The following is an 18,990-nucleotide window of genomic DNA, read 5'->3' as shown; positions in this document are numbered from 1 at the left end:
GGCTTATTTTGAGTTTTACTGTAGATAGATGCATATGAAAGCATTTTATATCCATGTGTGTTGTCTCTGTGCTCTGTGCTTGTAGAGCTAATGAAACTAGCTAGCCACAGAACAAGACAAATCAACTGCAGGTGCAGAGGGGCTCTGCAGAAGGTTGCAGTGCCAGCCCATGGCTTTGGAGCCACAGGCAGCTGTTGGCAAGCTCAGGTTCTGTTCCTGTGTCGGAGGCTGCTGCCTGGTGATACAGGCTTGGCATGGAACTTCTGAAGGTGGAATGGTTTGTCCAACAAGCCAGGCAGAGTTTTCTAGACTGTTGGCTGCCCGTTTTGCTCTGGAATGCTGGGACCTGTTGGAGAACACTGGCATTTCCTTGCTTAGAAATGCTTCTCACAGTCCTCCTTGCTGCCTTTTGAAGGAGCTGGAATGAGCGCTGCAGATTTTGGGGGTATGAAAGCAATTGTCTGGTCATAACTCAGCATGTGGATGACTGCTTTTTTCCCAGTTAGGGAACGTAAAGCTATTCCTCTCAGAAATAATATTCACTCTCAGAAATAATATTCAGGTACAATTTGTACATGTATAAACTCTCCATTCAAGAGCAGACAGACAAAATGAACATGCAGCCTCTAAGATTGTACCTCCAGACAGTGAAATGTTATGGTCATGATTCTTTCATAGAGTATTACTCCACCTCTTGGGATCAAGACGAGATGAAAGCAAAGCAAGACGTCCTAGAACACTTAAATATGTGTAACATGCAAAGACGTAATGGAAGACTTGCTGGAAAACATTTTCCTTAAAATTTCAATAAAGGAGCAGGTGTTCACTAAGAAAATGAGTGACTGAAAGGCAAAAACTACAATGTCCGTTTTGCCTGAGTGGAAATCAGCAGGCTGAGCTCTGTTCAGTCAGCTGGCACCCAATATGCCTTAAAAATTCACCTCTCTAAAAGTCCTGTGTTCCAAGGAATGAATGGATTTAGTTTGTGCTCGCCCTTGCCCCAGTGCTGTATGTTGGCATTTTAGTAAATGTACCTCTGTAAAGCCAGTTGGAATGCAGAAATGGTACGTGAACTAAGTACGCAAACCAGATAACTAGCATGCAATGTATTCTCCATCTTAGGTTACAATATGAATAATTATATAAACTTTGGTTAGCAAAATTCTTTAGCAAAAATGATGCATGGTGACTGGTAATTTGTCTGAAATAAACTACAGCTGTTAAATATGAATAACATCCCTCTGCCAACAGCTAAGATGAAATCCAGTAATGTTTAAAATATTGCCCATTCAACAGCAGCTATGTAATACTAGATGCAACAATGGAAACGTCAGTTGTGATAAACAAAAGATTCATCCAGAATGTCAGAGGCTAGTTTGAATTATTTAATACCACTGGAGTCTGAGAACAGCACCCACAGAAATCTTACTTTTGTGGTGACATGAACTGCCGAAGACCCTGAGAGTCTCTGTCTCAGCTCTGGTGGAGATTAATTTTTATTTGGGTCACACACGTGTCTGAAGATACGAAGTCCTTGGAAACTGAGAACTCTTCTTCCAGTATAGAGGAATGTTTTGGACCTGATCAGTTAAAACAGTGAAGAGATCATCTGCTCTAAGGGAGACAACTGCAAACTCTTTCTAATGGGCAAAACTTGTCAGAAAGGCTGTTGAAGTTAGTGGGCAAGGATAAGAATTTCAGCCTCTTAGCCATACTTTTCCTTTTGAAGGCTACATGTCTTGCATCATAGCCACATCGAATTGCTTGTGGGATTTTGCCATGTGCAGCTGCATAGCTATACCTTTAATTTTCAGAAGTAAACTTGCTTATGGTTTAGCCAATTTCTCCATGTTCCATTACAGGTAATTAATGTACTTTAAAGAGAACAAGCTGTCATGACTGAAGTGTAATGTTACTGCAGTAATGAATAATCTTTCACTCTTGAACAGAATGTGAGACTGAAATGGGGAGGAGGTGGCTTTAAACGATGCCTTCAAAAGATAGCTATCAAACAGTTATGTTTGTGCATTCCAGATTGCCCCTGCTGAAGGACCCGATGCCAAGCTGAGAATGGTTATCATCACTGGACCTCCAGAAGCTCAGTTTAAGGTATGCCATATAAAAACTTGTTGATATGTAGGGGGTCTTTAGGCTGCAAGGGCCAATACTAAAAACTAAACACTTGGTTCTCACTCCTATTTCACTCAAATCTAGCAAATACTAGATTTTTTGCTTCCCATTTACTGGAAATTATGTCACATGAATACATGAGTAATACCATCAGAGGCAATGTTCTGGTTATCTGAACACTAGTAGCAACTTCACATCAGATATTTTTATATTAGACTTGATTTTTTGACCTTATTATATTCCTATTTTTGTTACCTATGGACACAGCAGTTCAGTCTTTCTAGCTCATCTTAATGCATACAATAGTGCAGTGTATTTAACAGAAATAACAAAGCTGACAAGATGGGAGACCAAGGCTTTTCAGGTTACTGTTGCGTGCCAACTGGAAAATGTGTTTTGGGTGGCTCTGCAGATAAGGACAAAGTTTCTAATTGTATTTACACTGTAATTGCATGGAGATTCTCCAATGTGATTATTCCATTGGTGTTCAAATTGAGTTATGGAGTGGCCTTCTGCCTTGAGTGCTGAGGGCTGTCTAATTGTCCCCAAAAGGAGGTGACTGTGTTAGGAGTGCAGATGGCTCAGTACAGCAGCTCTGTTTTATCACAAGTGAGACCCTGAGCAGGTAGGAAGCCACTTGATAGATCATGTCCTGGCACAGCTCTCCTGCTTTTTCTTTTTTTTTTTTTTTCTTTTTTCCTTTTTTGTCTTTGCACATTGCCTCCTCTTGCAGTACGAGGAGCACAAACTTCAGGCATATCTAGAATCAGTTTCATTAATGCCTTCAGGAGTTTTGGAGATATATCAGGGCAGGTATTTCACAGTGGTAATAGATCTGGATGCATTTGGGATTATTATTCAGTTTGTTCTTACCATATAGATTTGAAAAGCTATCAAATATAAAGCATAATTTAGAAGCTCTGCCTCCTTGAAGTGTTTTCTGAGCTCATAGGGGCCTACTCACAATCCACATCTAGGGTGCTCTCGTGACCTGAGATCAGCACAAGTTGGACTTCTGGCTACCTTTCTTTCCATTGGATATCAGTGAATTTACTCTCAAGCAGTAACATGCTTGAAGATTAGGTGCCCCTTATCCTGATTTTCATGTAGGCAAAGGCTTGTCCTCAAGCTTTCCCCCTCAGCTAGACTTAGAGTCCCACAGAACTCTGTTGCTAGCTCTTCTCCCCAACCCAGGCCATGCAAGGAGGAAAGTCTCCCCTTCCAGCGCCCCATCAATCAGTTACTTCTCTACACTTAAGCTTTTGCTCGCTAAGAGGGATTGATTTATTAACCAGTGCACCTGAGAATGCTGGCCCTGAGAAGGAGAGCAGAGTCCTTCTGGTCTTCCATCAGCTCCAACCTCTGTAGCCTGTTACTGTCTTGGAGCAACGTCTTCTTGCTAGGGAGGGGCAGAGGCAGAGTTCAGTTCTTTATTACCGCTCTTAACCTGAAGCAAGACAAATCAAACCCAAGCTTCAGTAATTCTGTCCTTTAGCTCTGTGTAGGTGTCTTTTCCTTCTCTGAGCACAGACTCTTGCTTGCTGCACAACAGGAATGTAATCTGGATGCACAGCAGTTTGAAGAGGGAATGGTTGCTGCTTGGATGAGTAACCAGCTCCCAGAGAGGCCTTGTCAGCGCAGAGCCCTATGAGTTTGGCACCCTTACCCTATTACATTGTGTTCTGCTCCCTGTGATTCACGTCAGTGGTAGCTGCAGTGGCTGCACCCTTTCTTTCTTAGCTGTGGTAGCCTGAGGATGTTGCAGTTAGCAAGGCTATCTGTTAGCAAGGGAGCTGGAGGAAGGGTGAGAATATGCCACTGTACACAGTCTGTGCTGCAGTGCACCCCAGAGTTTAGGCATACGTGTGATACCACTACTCAGAGGGGATCATGTTGCCTCCAGTCTGGGAAAGCATCCAACAGTCTGTGCAGGTTATCAAGGTGTTATCCATTTGAAAAGCTGTTGAAATAAAATGGGCCATGCCACTGTTTGTCATGTAACAGATTTGGAAACAATTTCAAAATCTCCAACTCAAGACTTGGAGCAGTACCTTAGCTGCTCTTCACCAACGTGCTTGAAGAGTTTTCCTGCACCAGGAATCTCTAGTTCTCAGATTGTTGGATGGTGCCAGAATGCAATTTCTTGCTGAATTTGTATGGTGTTTTAATGGCTTTCTTGGTTATAGACTTTTGCCCCACTGGCATGCTGACTTAGTGTCCTCTGTGACAGGATGTCCCACCTGGGCCAAAACAACAGACTGCAGATTTTTTTCAAACTGTTCGTGTGGAATCTGACCTTGAAAAACACTGTATTTTCAGCTCCAGTGTCACACCATGTATTTTGTCTTACCCATTCTACAGTAATGTGAACTTGACTAATCTTGAGGACAAGCAAAAAATGAGAACTTGCCACTGTTTAACATAATTATCTGATCATTGAGTTGTCTTTTATTCCATTGTAGTGGTGGACTGTAAGGTGGCTGCACTTAGTGATAGGGCTGGTGGATGTGATTTAAAGGAATAGATAAAGGATCTGAACTGGAAAGGCTTTGTGGCCAGAGGTTTCTCCACAGAGCATCTCTCTTTATCTCAATAGAATTCATCTTCTGATGCCCATAGGATAGGCAGAGTAGAAAATCTAGTTACTACTTCTCAAGAATTCACTGACAAATGGCAGGGGATGAGGAAACATCTTTTAACATGAGTAAGATTCAGCAGTTTAGTCTCAGTGGACTTTCTTCTTGATACCTGGCACTTGCATATGCTTCAGAAAAGGCAACTGTGTGCTAGCTGAAGTGATACTGTTCCCATGGTGCCATTTAGATCTAGACAGATTTAATTTTCTACTTCAGAAAATTGAGCAAGCTCTGATTTATTTATTTTTTTAAACAATATGTTGTAATTGAGTGTAAAAACTAAGCTGCTTATTGTAAGTGAAGTCTTTGTCCTGTGACTTTAAGTTTAGCATACTTAAAAGAATGAGCTTCTGAGCCAATTAATGGCATTCTGTGCTTCTGGGTGCAATTTTAAAAAAAAAAACAACATACTTCATCCAGACAGTTCTCTCTACCTCTCTACCACTATAGAGATATAATAGCTTCTTTTAAAAGCAACATTTCTATGAAAAGGTAGAATAATAATCTGCTAAATTGTTCCTTGATTTGCTGGTCTGTCATGTAGTTTTAAAAGTTAGCAGTGCTCCCTAGTTTGGTACAAAGACTAGAAAAGTAGCTACTGCATTGATTGGGAAAATGCTTTGCTGAAGTTGTGTATTGAAAATTCTCCTTTCAGTGGAGCTTTTTGAACTTAACTCCATCTCAATAAGCACGTTCTTTAACTGGAGACGTTTTTGTAGGCTCAAGGGAGAATCTATGGAAAACTTAAAGAAGAAAATTTCTTTGGACCTAAAGAAGAAGTGAAACTTGAGGCTCATATAAAAGTGCCATCCTATGCTGCTGGTAGAGTTATTGGAAAAGGAGGCAAAACAGTAAGTAGCCAATATAAAACTGACAGTGTTATTTTATTATGTTTCATAATTCAGCGTATGTTAAAGGTTTAGATACTTAGCAATTAATTAGTTAGCCAATTAGTTAATAGCTAACCCTTTGAAGTTTCACTGAAGCTGATGCTGTTTTCTTAACTGTATTTGTTAAACTTTCTATTGCCTCAAGACAAACCAATCTCACAGACTTTTTAGAAACACACCATTCTGACTTAAACGGTTGATCATAGTCAGATCTATAGGTCATATTAGAAATACAGTTCTTCCACTTAAAATTAAAACATAGCTGTTGAGACCTGCTTCTTTGAACTGTACCTTATGCTAGATTTTGGAAGAAGAAAATAAAAAAGAATCCACTGATCTCATTTGGTTTAAATCAAATCCAATGTGTACACAAGTGATGGCTTTGGACCAAATGGATTGAAAGCTTAATTTCTAAATTAGTGGTAGAAAACTATAACGTGTTCAAACCTCAATATCAGAAAACAACAATGACCAACAACCACCAGGTAATTTGCTTTGTCTAATGCATCTCCTCAGCTCAGTTCTTTTTATGCAAAGATGCTGGTATTCCTGTATTTTCATATGTCTGTGAATCAGGAGATAGTAGATACTGGCAAAGAAATGGCATCAGTCTTGGGTGTTCTTTGACATTTTTTCTTCCTTACATTGTATGAGTTCTCTGACCTTAGACTTGTAAAATCAGCTGCAGACACTGTGGCACATAATCTGCTTTTTATAAGCAAAGTAGTTAACATCTCCTGTGTGTTGTATTTAGACTTCAAAGCACTTCTAGAAGCATAGAGAATTTGGTGCTAATTTATGCTAGAGAAAGGAGGCTCATTTTGTAAAGAACGTTGCTGCACAAAGATGCTTTTGCAGTGGGTTTCTTTTTTTTTTTGGACAGGATGTTTCTAAGGTCAGCAGCATCTTTGAGGTGTGGGTGTTGTGGAGTTTTTGTTTGTCTAGGATTTTGTAACAGCTCTTTATTTACAGGTAAATGAGCTTCAAAACTTGACAAGTGCAGAAGTTGTAGTCCCTCGTGACCAGACACCTGATGAAAATGACCAGGTGGTTGTGAAAATAACTGGTCACTTCTATGCATGCCAGGTAGGAGGACTGCAGTGAAGCTCTATATTGCCTTGGTGTTTCTATGGACTGTCTTCTCCATCTATGTGTGTAGTGAACAGATAAAAGACATGCAGCCTACAGGAAGCACTGCTTGCCAGGCTTGTCTAATTGTCTTGCTGTAATGAGAGAGATTTATAGCAATGTTGCATTCATACGTATGTAGAACAGTCTTCTTGCAAGACTCTGTTGCTGTGTTAAGGCAAAGGCAGTTACAACTTTCAAAGCAAAAGAAAACCCAAGTTGTTGTAATTGGACTGAAATGCCGATGAAAGAAGGATGTAAGCTTTCTCATGTTACCTGGCAAGGAATGCAATTTGTCCGTATCTCCCAAACTGCCAATTTAATGTCATAGAAAAGGATCACAAGATTCCTTCCCTTGCCTCATTGATTCCTTTGTTACGTTGCTGCAGGTGATTCATAGCTCAGAAATGAGACGGGAGGGCTACTAAATTCTGTGAGATGTAACCTCCTGAGATCTCTCACACAAAAAAAGAGTCCGCTCTAGTGAAGCTGTTGTTCTTGCAGAAAGTACCTCCAGGGGAATAAAATGAAGTTAGCCTGAAACTTCAGACAGTCTTGTTGGTAGTTGTATTCCTGTGCTTTCTATATTACGCATGGTAAACCTGACTGTGGAAAGATGGAAAAAGTAGAAAAGTGTAAAAATTGTGCACTACAACTAAAAAAGATCATATGATGAGTAATTGGTAACGAGTAATAAGTTCTGGGAACTTGGTTAGTCCAAGTTTTTGGCATCCCCGTAGCATCTTTAGGGTCTGTTGTGAACTGCGGTAACTTCATGCCATCATCATGGGTTGTCTCTTTATTTCCTTCAGCTTGCTCAGAGAAAAATTCAGGAAATACTGGCTCAGGTAAGAAGGCAGCAGCAACAGCAAAAAACATTGCAAAGTGGACAGCCTCAGCCAAGACGAAAATAAAGGTTTAGGAAATGGCCCATCAGAGACAGATGCCAGACCAAAGACAGACTGTGCAACAGAGAGACGGGTGGTGAGCACCTGTTGAAGTTATATGCAGAAGATCCACCAAGCCAATCACCTGTTCGAGGACCAGGCAACCGCTGAACGCTGTCTCTGAGAATGTATTCTTTAGGCTCTCTCAAACTTTTGAAACCCAGCTTTAAAATAAGGACCCCTTCACTTCCCTTTTGTTCTATTCTCACAATTTAACATAAACTCGTTAGTCTTTTTTATTGTTCTTATTATTCCCCAACAATTTTAGAACTTGGTTTAATGAAGCTTTCTCTTCTGAGTTCACTGGTTTAAAAACAGAAAAAAAAAAAAAGAAAAAAGAAAAAAGGAAAAAAAGAAAAGGCATTGCTCTTATAGGTCCAGCTGTAAAAGAAGAAACACATTAGGAGGGTGGGATTGTGGGTGGGCTAGGGTTAGAGCAAGGGTATCGACAGGAGTTTAAGTGTTAGTCCCAATGTTGAAACAAGTGGCATTTTTTAAAAAGAATTTGGTTGCATTTTTACATAACACTGCCATGAATAACCTAAGGGAAGTGTTGAATGGTGTTGGCCAGGGCATAAAAAGATAAATATGCATTTTACTAAACTACCTCAGGCATTTAGTACCTCAATGAGAAATTGTTCCTTTTTTGCTTTTTTTTTTGGTATTTTGTATACTTTATAAAGCTAATAGTTCTTGAGCATTTTATTTTTTTAAAAAAAATTAAAATTTGATCAGCCACCAGCCAGGAGTACTACGGACTTATCGGGGAAAAATATAGCAGAGCACTTCTAGCTGCTGGCTGATGGGAGTAAGGTGGGTAAAAAAAAACACGGCCTCAGATTTTCTGAGGGCTTCAACACCATCATTTGTTTAAAAAAAAAAATTCAGTGAATGTTCAAAAGATAGTGAATGATGCCAACATTCTGATAGCAGCAATGCCGTTTAGTTTTCTTTTAAGATGGGATGAAAAAGTTTGTGACGGTACTTTTTTGGGAACAGGACAAGGAAGTGATGGCAAGAGGCTGGGGTTGGGGGAAAAATTTAGAAGGCTGCAAGAGGCTGAATTTTTTTTTTTGTGCTACTTGATTGAATGCATGAACCCTTTGTGCCTTTGACCATCACTACCTAATAATGCTACATTTAACCATTTGCAGCCCATTTGGACTTTGCCATTTTGTTCAAAGAGCAAGCTTCATCTTCAGTTTGATAGAACACTCGATCTGCTAGAGCGTTTTGGAGGCCGCGAGGGTCTCTGCTGTCTGCAGATCATATCATACTGCTTTCAGTTACCACGATGGGGGAAGGTCAAACAGTGTTTGATCACGTTGAAAGATAACGAAGGCTAAGTTTACATATCCAGCCGCTGTTATGGGCCACACTAAGCCACTTTGAAGGTTTTGAAAACTATTACAAGAAAAAAAAAAAACCAACAACCTCTCTAGCCTGGCTTATAATAGATGCAGCAGGATTTATGCACGTTCTGCAACCAACCATTAGAGAAAAAAATGTCAAAAGGCAGGGATAACAGGAAAGTTACCAAATTTTTTAATTTCAGAATGTAATTTGAATGCTGATTGTGGTAATAGTGACACATTCAAGTTTCTACAATAAACTTCAGTCTACCTCAGTTTAAAAAAAAAAATGTGGCAACACATGGTGCATAAAGACTGCTGTGTGTGTGTGTGTGCGCGTGCGCGCCTGTATGTGTGTGGTCGACAGAGCCATGCTATTACCTCTGAACCTTTTTTTGTGATGTTTTTTGTGCATGAGATGATCAGAATCACCATGCTGCACTGATTTGAGGGGCACAACGAGCAAAAACATTTGTTTCATCATTTTGTTATCTACCTCTTAGGTTCATGTTGAAATAGAGGCATTACTACATAGACTAGATAATTTTCCCAAAGATCATTGTTGTACAGATTAGATAATTTTGAAAATGGTCTGAAGTGTTTTTCCTGCATCTCTTCTTTACTAATTGGTTTAAAAGCCACAAACTTATGTTGTAGTTTTAGCAAAGAAAAATGAGTTTCTTTTCCTTTTTTGACAGTGACCTTCATTCTAGCCTTTAGGATAATTTTTTTTCTTACAATGAATTTAAAATTACTGAAGTATGAAAAGTCATAGCATTTTAATTTTTGTTGAGGCTTAAGTCAGTCTGATGTTCCTTTCTTAACATTTGAGAAGGATTTGACTTCATTATTTTCCATAAAAATTATTTACAAATAGGCGCTGCATTTACATCTACTGATTTAATTACTGTCATATCTCTTAAATTTCTAGACTTAGTATGATAAATCATGTTTTATTTTCAATTGAGACTTGGTAATTTGGAGTATTTGGGAATAGCTAGAAAGTAAATACTGTAAATGATTTCAATATCCACAAAGTATGGATCATTTTTCATCTGTAATGTGCCCCCCAATGCAGCTCCACTTGCCAGATGCCTCTGAATGGAATAAAGAGTTTAACTCCTATCATCAGATACAGTTGTGTGTTGTTTTTTTAAACTAATGAGGCATAATGACTGACCTAAGTATTTACTGTGCTTTGATCGAGTTGTTTTTCTGTCTGTAGTAATAACTGAGTAAGGTTGAACAGTCACCCGCAGGCATTCCATAGCTTAGTTATGATGCTCACACTTTCCACTACAAGAAGTGACTTCTGTGACTTCCTTTTCATTTTCATACAACAGCACTATGGTTTGTAGAACTACCTTTAGTTCACAGTTTGTCTCATGCAGGTAACTTAGTGTGGTTTGCTCTGGAAGGAACATGTGCGCAACAGTTGTGACCCAATGCAAACCCAAGGGGAGCTTTTAACAAATTTCAAGTGAGATCTGAATTGTAGTATAAACTTTCTTTTTTCAGCTGCTTTTTGCCCAGTCTTTACTTTGATGCTTTGTGTGTGGTGCAGCTGGGCAATGAGCATGGCCCCAGAAGCCTGGATTGCTCATTAGTGAGTAAATATGGCACCCTGTATCTCACCTTGCTCCACCTCCTCTGTCCCAGACCCACCCATTGTCAGGAAGGTGGCACCCTCAGTTAGACCGATCCCCAGCGAGGTGGTTTTTTCTCTTGATTTAGATCCCTTTTAATGTTATTTGAAATGAGATATTTCATTGTGAAAGCTCCGAGGTGAGAGGGAGGTGTTGGGGAATGAGGAAGAGTGTTCACAAATAACTCTATCTTTTAAAGTGGAGTGGAAAACTAGGCTTCTTTTCCAAACTCTTGCATCTTCCCACTTGTCTCAGTAAATGAGCCGTGAAGACCAATCAGCAGAAAGAGAGAACTGAAGAAATGATGTCTGCAGAAAACACTGTGTATGGTACTGCATTTTATAGGGAAACTGGGCTCATCCTTCCCTTGAGCTCACTTCTCAGACCTGGCATCCCTGCCCTTTGAGCAACATAAATTAAGCTTCCCTCCTTAATGCTGGTGCATCGGCCATCGTTAAACCTCTGACTTTTTAATCATTTGCTTAATCATGACGCTTTTATTTGCTTCTAACCTTATGAAGCTTTTATTCTTGAGCTGCAGTTTCAAAGGCATGCGCTCTTTATGTTAGTTTCCATCAAGTGAAGCATGTATGCTGTGCAGGAAAGCAGAGTCTCAACATGGTACTTGAGCATGGGGTTTGAAAATGAATGAGAAATCAGTGGAGTAAGCACTCAAGCCGGGTAAGCTGGGCTGGAACAGCTGCTAGCTTAACTGATGGATGTAGACACTGCCTGGTAACTAAGTTACTCAAATGCAGAGCAGGAAATTTTGTGATGTGGTGACCAAAGTTTCACATTGTTGTCTACCATTGTCATGGGATCCTGCACAGAGCCAAGGCTGAACACACCTTTGTAGAAGACTGATCGGTGCATCTGTCTCAGTGGACAAACTACATAGGGGCTTTTTTATTGTACACGAGGGTCTCACATTATATCCATGGAGGAGAAACATTCCCAGGTGTTCTTCCCAAAGGGATTTAGTGTTGCACAGCAGTGACCAGCCAGACTTTGTTAATTCTAGGGATTCAAGAGTCAGGCCAAAGTCTCAGTGTGTCACACAGGGTGATGCAGATTATGACAGCTTACGTTAAACGAGAGGTGAAGAAGTGTTCTTCTTGAGAGGGAACTTCTGATTAATAGCAATCAGTGGATTTTTCAGCCAACTTCTTTTCACAATGTGCCTTCACATTGAATTGTTATTTTTTTTTCATGCATCTTAGTGTTTTTGTCTCATACTTTCCTTATTATAATTCATTTCCAATGGTAGGAGTCCTAGACTTCACATGACAGCTGTTCCCTATCACTTCCTGTTCTTTTCTAGGCTCTCATTACTGTTCTTTTGTTACTAAATGTGAAAGTATGGAGAGTGCATACAATAGGGTAATGTGTGCTGAGTCTGCCTCTATTCAGCTAGCTGTACGCATCTCCAGCAGGAAAGGCTTTCAGGGAACAATCTGAAGCTACTCTATCTATCTCTCCTGGGAAGAAATGCCTGATTTTGAAGCCACCACAATGTGTAAGAAAGCCAACGTTCCTCTAGGTGAATTGCTTGTTGCTAAGTATCAGGAAGCATTTTGCAAACTGTTTTTTGCAGACACGTTTACCACTAACACTTTAATTTTGTGGACAGATTTGGTGTTACCTCCGTTCATTAACTATATTTATTAAAGCTCCTTGTTTAATTTGCATAACTATCTGCTGCCTTCTATCAAAGAGCAGGTGAGTTCACAGTAGTTACTCCTAAAATAAGACGGCAGACTCAGCATGATAAATGACCCACATTGAAATACGGCAAATGATATTCTTTGTTTACAAACCAAGCAAAATCCAGATGCAAAGCAAGCTTCTCCAGAAGGAGATCCTAATGTAGCAATGAAAGCATTGTTCTGTAATAAGAAAACAAGACTTGTTACCATCCTGAAGCTCTTCTAGCTGGATTTTAGCAGTTGCTAATCAAGAACAGTGTGCAATGACATCTGAAAGTGATGAACTATCTGTCCAACAGCAAGTTATGCTGAGTAACAAAGGGCTTCCTCTAGGATTATTTTCACCCACCTCAAAAGGTCTGAAGGTTTACACTGCCACAGCATGTTCCTTAGTGCCCTGTTCCAGGAACCAGGTGAGAGGAAAACTGAGAGAGGCTAGCTGTGCACTTAATAATGAGCTGAATGTTTTAACATGAAGGCAAGGAATTGAAGTTCTTCAGTTGTGTTTTTATTAAAAACAGATTGGCCTCGGCTGAAGAACTGTCTTACTATTCTGTTAATTCAAGACACGTTTGTCATTGCTACTCTTGGCTTTTATATGCTCAGCAACACCACTGTTTTCTCTCTTCCTTCAACTCGGCACATGATTTGCTTCGCCTCAATCAAAAGCAACTGATTTCACACAAGAAGCTTCATTTAAACTTTACTAGTTAATGTAGTTTTACCTTACAGCACTCAAGCCATTTTGCAGGAAAGGTACTTCAGCATGCGCTGCCACCACAGGCAAGCCTTTCAAAGATGCTAGAAAAACAGCCATTGCAGAGGCTGTGCCTGAGTTTTGGGGGCAAGTAGCTTAAATGGTTGTCTTTTCCTACTGTTCTCACTGCTAACTCCATTGAGACACCTTCTTCCAGGAAGGACCCCTATGATAATGTCCCTTTATGACATTCCGGTAGCTCTTTTGATGCACTGGTTTATGCTGATCACCTTTAGTGATGGCCAAGTTGCTGTGCCTCCTGAGTCTGCTGAGGCACACTCATGTCTCCTTCTAGTAAGGCACCTCAGCAGCTACTTAAGTTCTTGTCACAAGTTGATCATGCTGTTCAGAAGTCAGTCCTAATATAAAGTCTTCTGGCAGTAACTGTGGAGTCATCTGTGCTAACTGGTCATCAAAGGAACCCAGAGTCCACAGCTTCTCCAGTTCATAAGTCTCTCGTGTCTCTGGCAGCATAAAGTGTACCACTATGCTTCCTGCACAGAATAAAAAAACACAATAAATAAGCAGTGAGAGTCCTTTGCAGCATAGTTCAGGGCAGTGAATCAGATTAAGTCTGAAACTGCTCAAATACAGGTTCTATCATGATAGGGTGGGGTAAGAATGTTAGGTCTCTTCCTCAATCACTGATTCCAGCTCCAACGGAGAGGAACTGGTCATTCCTTATGCAGAATGCAAGAACACAGCCAGCAGAAGGACAGCGCTCTCATTTAAAACAGTCTCACAGAACTCCAGATCAAAGAAGTTGTCCTCCTTCTGTCCCCAAGAAATCGTAAGCCAGAAGAACTTTTACTTAAATGAACTCCTTCCCTAAATCTACAGATGAACCTTCAGCTTCCCTTTATTATCAACAACATACAGCTGTAGCCAATTAGTTTGCTCTAGGTTTCCCATGCTTCTTAGCTTTGTTCATATTTTTTAACATAAAACAGCTGAGCTCAAACTTTGACATAGCCTCACCCTTTTACTGCAATAAGTGTTTTCTTACAGTGTTTCATTCCGTTAAAACAATAGCAAAAAAGAAGAGTTCACTCAAGTGTACTTCTAATATGTTTTCTCTGGTTATACCCTTCAATTTCAATTACTTCTCAGTTTATAATTATCAAACATCATCAACAGTAATGTATCCGAAGCTGAACATCACTGGCTGCAGTGCGTTCTCACCCATACTCTCTTAAGCCAAGACACAGAGGGTGAGATTATAGAGATGGTGGTGAAGCTGCAATGCCACTCTCTGAGGGTAAAGCCTTGAACGTTGGTGTGGAAAGTTCCACGCTTAAGAACAAAATACCAAACTCAACTTCTTTAGGACTGTGGTTTTACCTGGTGTCATAGGATGACAGGCAGTGGCAATCTGTTCAACAGTTCACTACTCAAGCAGCATACCAAGAGCCCCTGTTTGCCCAAATGGACATTCTACAAACTTGAGGAAATTTACTGAAGCAGCTGTTGTCTTCAGCAGTCTCATGTTCAACTTATTAAGACTGTTTTAGCTACTGAAGAGTAGCTTCTGCTTTCTTCTCAACGCTGTGATATTTAGTGGAAGTTAACTCAGTAGCTCCATGGGGTGTATCAACAACAGGAATTGTAAAATATCAGAGTACTGATAACTCTTCATGGCAACCAGGGCTCACTGTGATGTTTCCTTCCTTAAAGAGCTCGTGCAGAATGTCAGATTGGTCACATTCACAAATACGTACCGAAATCAATGCACAGCCAGTCATCTGTCTCTTTCCCTTCAATCCGAGTGTGAGGATCATTCTCTTCTTTCTGATGCTTGTACTGAGAGAGAAGCAACAGCAGTAAATGAAATATTTCACGTTCATTTAAACACACTCAGAGCTGGCAGCTAAACTTGACTTTATCAAGCTGCGTAGAGTTGCTTTAAATCTGAAATACAATCGGTAGACAATAACGATGGTTTTGAGGGCTGCACGGAAATATACAGCTGCAGCTCTGGAAAATAAATACAGATCTCTCAGTGAGATTTACTATCAGACCTGGAGTTCCAATGTCCAAAGCTCCCAAACAGTTACCCATGAGGTTTGTGTCCATTTCTTCCTCAAGATGAATACTAAACTGTTGCTTAGCAATGAAGTAGCCTTGCAGGCAGATTCCCTAGCACGAGCTATGGGGAATCTAACTATCACTAGCATCACGTTTTGCCTCCTTTCATGTATCTTTTGTGTTGTTTTATGCTGGAGAAATGGAGATGCCCAATGGAATGGAGAGAGGGGGAGAAAACAAGTTTGACCCTGCATCACAGAAATGGCAAATTAGTCTCCTGCCTCAAGAGCATGCTCTGAGCACTCATTGCATAGCGGGGAAAATATGACCAGCATTCAGGTTTACAAGTTATGAATTACTATGACAAAGAGGAGAGGGCAGCCCAAAGCAGGACTGCAGAAGCTATGGGGGCGAGGCAAGGAATTTCCTATGCAACACATCAGCTTTTGCAGACATTGGCTGGAGGGGCTCCAGTCTTCCTACCTGCAACACCAAGAATCTAAGCATCCCCCAGAGCTGGAGCAATTTCACAACTGGAGGTTTAAGTACAGTTTGTTTATATCAAGCATGAATTAAAAAACAAACAAACAAAAAAAAAAACAACCATACAATACTGAAATTACTGAATCTTCACAGCTCCTTATTCAAAGTTTTACCTTATCTCTAGTTCAAGCATCTTATCCAAAACATGGAAACCTTTTTCAAGCTGCAATTAAAACAAGGAAACTAAGAAAATATTTATTTCAGAGCAAGGAAACAGTACAGGTGCACTGCAATAGCAGTCCTTTCTGCCTTGAAAGACACTCTACAAAATAAGACCGTAATAGTATGGCCAGTCAGGAAATGAATCCTACTTCAATATGAGATCAATTACCATCAGATGTAACTGTTTGTGGTTGTTCCATACAATGCTACCTGCTGGACAACAATCCCAACTTGCAAAGAACAGAGTGGCCATAACTTAATTAAGAAGTAGTTCTACATTTCTGTAAAGTAGCTTATGAGATATCCTTAAAAGAAGGTAACTAAAGACCTGTTACTCAACATAGGAAGGCTGAGGCTGATCTCCACCACAGGTTTCTTTTAGCCCTGTCTGTTTAATGGTGAACAAATTATAAAGACAAGCATTATGTTCTTCCTCTAACACAACACCAGACAGGAAGAAGCAAGCAGCAGTTGGGACTTTGCTGCTTACAAGCTGCTAGAAGAGTGGGAAGGCCTCACACTACACACAGGCACATCTGCATTTCAGTGCCAGTAATTACATTCCTTAACACTGCAAGTATGGTAGTACTAAAGCTAGCCAGCTGCCCCAGCACCTGCTATGCTTAGGCTTTAGCTTCCTTTTAGCCCACTGAGCTTCCAATGCCAGGTATACTTTGCCACTCTGAGTAAAGTAAAACCATCCCCCTCTTCTTCCCTCAAGTTTCATAGCTGAAACCAACAGGACTAGAAGAAAAATAAAAGAGCTAGGAAAAATACAGGGCCAGGAAGTGAAAAGATGTGTATGAGGAGAAGGCAAGCTGCAGGTTAGGAGCAGAGAAAGGTGAACAAGAGGGGGACAAGTTGCACTCTTCACACCACGCTTTTAACAATCAGAACAGCTCTTCTCTGGCCTCAAAGATTTGCCCTCCCAGAGTTAGATCCTCATCACTAAGCTCTACCTGTACTCTTATTCTGACCCATGCTCCTGTGCTGAAAAGCACACTCTGCCAAAGCCAAACTGGACAAGATTTCTGTGAAGGATGGCTGCTGCTTCTCCTTCCCTTCTGCACATGCACAGTACAGTCACTGTTTAATAGCAATTTGCTTTAGTAAGCCCAGGAGAGAATGCTTTGCCTCAGAGTATGCAATCTTTCTTCTGGTCTTACAGTGTATTTGAAAACCTGCAGATCTGATGGATTAGGGTTTGAGAACAGTCAGATTAGGCTATTTTGAGGGAGTGGGAATAGCTATGAAGCATGCTGAACTGAAGACACAAACACAGTTTGTCAGTGCCACTTCTCATCGCTGATAAACACTCTCACTGCAGCCACCAACCTGCGCTACTGTCATCAGTGCTCTGAATACAGAGGTCTGTTTTAAAACAATCTCTACATGTTGAGCAGCACCACTAAAGAAGAAAACTACAGTTAGTTGCTGTATGCTCTCAAAAATAAATGACATGAGGATATGCAATTTTATCTTGCCCGGCGTATCTGTATAACAGTAAGCCCAGGGAAATTAATTTCACAGTTTAAATCTTGACCTAAAACCACTCCCACCAACCGAGAGAGTACAGTGGGAACTGTCTTACCATCTTCAGCATGTAATGTGCCATTGCATGGAGATGCCGTGTTGAAGATCCGCTCACAACTATAAAATAATTGCAGTATTTTATTTCTGGAGGTACTTGGATGACACAGATATCCTTTGCATTCTCTTGCCTCAGCAGATTTACAACAAAGTCAATGTTGAACTTTGGAAGAGAAGTGTCTGGAACAGAAAACATAACAGCAGTAATGATAACTTCTTTCTTGCAAAAGTCAGCCACTTCCAAGTTATCGAAGATGCAAAATAGCAGTGAACTAAATTAAAGCCACTCATAGTGAAGTTTGGTTTGGTACTGGCAATCCAACATGAACAGCTTAAAAGCTATGTTTTAAAATCATCCAAGTTGAGTACTAAAGCTCTCTTCTGGTAAATAACGCTCTCTAGATGCATGCAGCAGTTGGCAAACGTCACAGTTTCCTTAAGGTAACTTCTTTATTTCTCGTGAGCACATCTTAAAGTCGATACCATCACCAGATATTTGACAATCAAGATGAATAAACACAAAATACTTCAGCAGACATTCATTTTGAACACATTAAGAATATTCCTCGACAGTGCTTGGTCAACAGGCTCTAGCAGGCCAGGGTAAAGTGTGAGAAACTCAACTCTTAAGCAGAGGAAATGAACGTATTAAAACAGAGCAATGCGATGCAGTTTCTTTTCCTGCTCTGCTACAGGGATTATCACAGCCTTTAAAGGAAAACACCTCCCACATCATCCAACCCAGCCACCAGCCCACCCTACTGCCAGGCCATCACCTCTCATCCTATTGCTGTTACCCGGGAGCAGAGGCCGGCCCTCATCTCACTACCCCTCCTTTCAGGGAGCTGCAGATTTGTCATCGTACCGCAGATAAAGCTCGAGTGCCTGCCTTAAATGCCTCTAACCGTGCCGGTGAGGAGCCCTGCACACGGGTGCCGCTACCTTCTGCTCACATCACACGTCAGGTCAGCTCCAAGCTGCCTAAGAGCCACATACCAGCCGTGTGCGTACTTCAGCCCGCCGACACCGCGCTGCGGTAGCACGGACCGAGCAATGCCACAAAGCCGCGCTCCGCATTCACCAATACAAAGACAGAGCCAAACAAAGGAATGGCAGCTACGCGCAAGTACTGCCACGGATGGGGCCACGAAGCCGGCTCCGTATCCACCCTCCCCGTTTTCGTCTCCGACGACACTCGATAACGGCCCACACGCGGGCCCTACCTGCTGCCTGCCGCCGCTCCGCCGCCGCGGCTGCCGCTCCGCCGCCCCCTGCGTCTCTCACAGCCGACCCCCCGCCCCCGCGCGGCGCCCCAACCGCGGGCGCGACGGAGCGGGACCACAGCAGCCGGCAGCCTCCCAGCAGCGCCCGCCACATTCCGGCCGTCCCGCAACCCGCCCACGGCCTGGCTGCCGCACAGCGATTGGCCGGCCTGCCGGCCGCCCCTCGCGCCTATTGGCTTATCTCGCTGTCGGTCT

General features: G+C 41.4%; 2 protein-coding genes across 2 annotated transcripts in view; one reads left to right on the top strand and one right to left on the bottom strand.

Moving 5' to 3' along the window:
• Nucleotides 1-10,214, top strand: part of IGF2BP3 (insulin like growth factor 2 mRNA binding protein 3) — a 104,858-nt gene extending 94,644 nt beyond the window's left edge. Inside the window, exons 13-16 of the mRNA XM_085226191.1 lie at nucleotides 2,035-2,109; nucleotides 5,486-5,617; nucleotides 6,629-6,742; nucleotides 7,597-10,214. Of these exons, the coding sequence (XP_085082317.1) occupies nucleotides 2,035-2,109; nucleotides 5,486-5,617; nucleotides 6,629-6,742; nucleotides 7,597-7,698 (423 nt within the window). The 3' untranslated portion in view covers nucleotides 7,699-10,214. The remainder of the gene's footprint in view (nucleotides 1-2,034; nucleotides 2,110-5,485; nucleotides 5,618-6,628; nucleotides 6,743-7,596) is intronic.
• Nucleotides 10,215-12,921: 2,707 nt separating this feature from the next.
• On the bottom strand, nucleotides 12,922-18,936 carry MALSU1 (mitochondrial assembly of ribosomal large subunit 1). The gene is made up of 4 exons (XM_085226193.1): nucleotides 18,736-18,936; nucleotides 17,514-17,692; nucleotides 14,911-14,992; nucleotides 12,922-13,686 (listed from the first exon to the last, which is right to left on the bottom strand). Exons 1-4 carry the CDS (start codon nucleotides 18,887-18,889, stop codon nucleotides 13,508-13,510), a joined length of 594 nt encoding a protein of 197 aa, XP_085082319.1. The 5' UTR covers nucleotides 18,890-18,936; the 3' UTR covers nucleotides 12,922-13,507.
• Between the last annotated feature and the right edge of the window lie 54 nt (nucleotides 18,937-18,990).

Source organism: Meleagris gallopavo, chromosome 6, assembly GCF_905368555.1.
Source record: "Meleagris gallopavo chromosome 6, MGAL_WU_HG_1.1, whole genome shotgun sequence".
NCBI lineage: Eukaryota > Metazoa > Chordata > Aves > Galliformes > Phasianidae > Meleagris > Meleagris gallopavo.
Note: the sequence above shows the minus strand (reverse complement) of the source record. Positions and strands in the feature narration are given on the sequence as shown.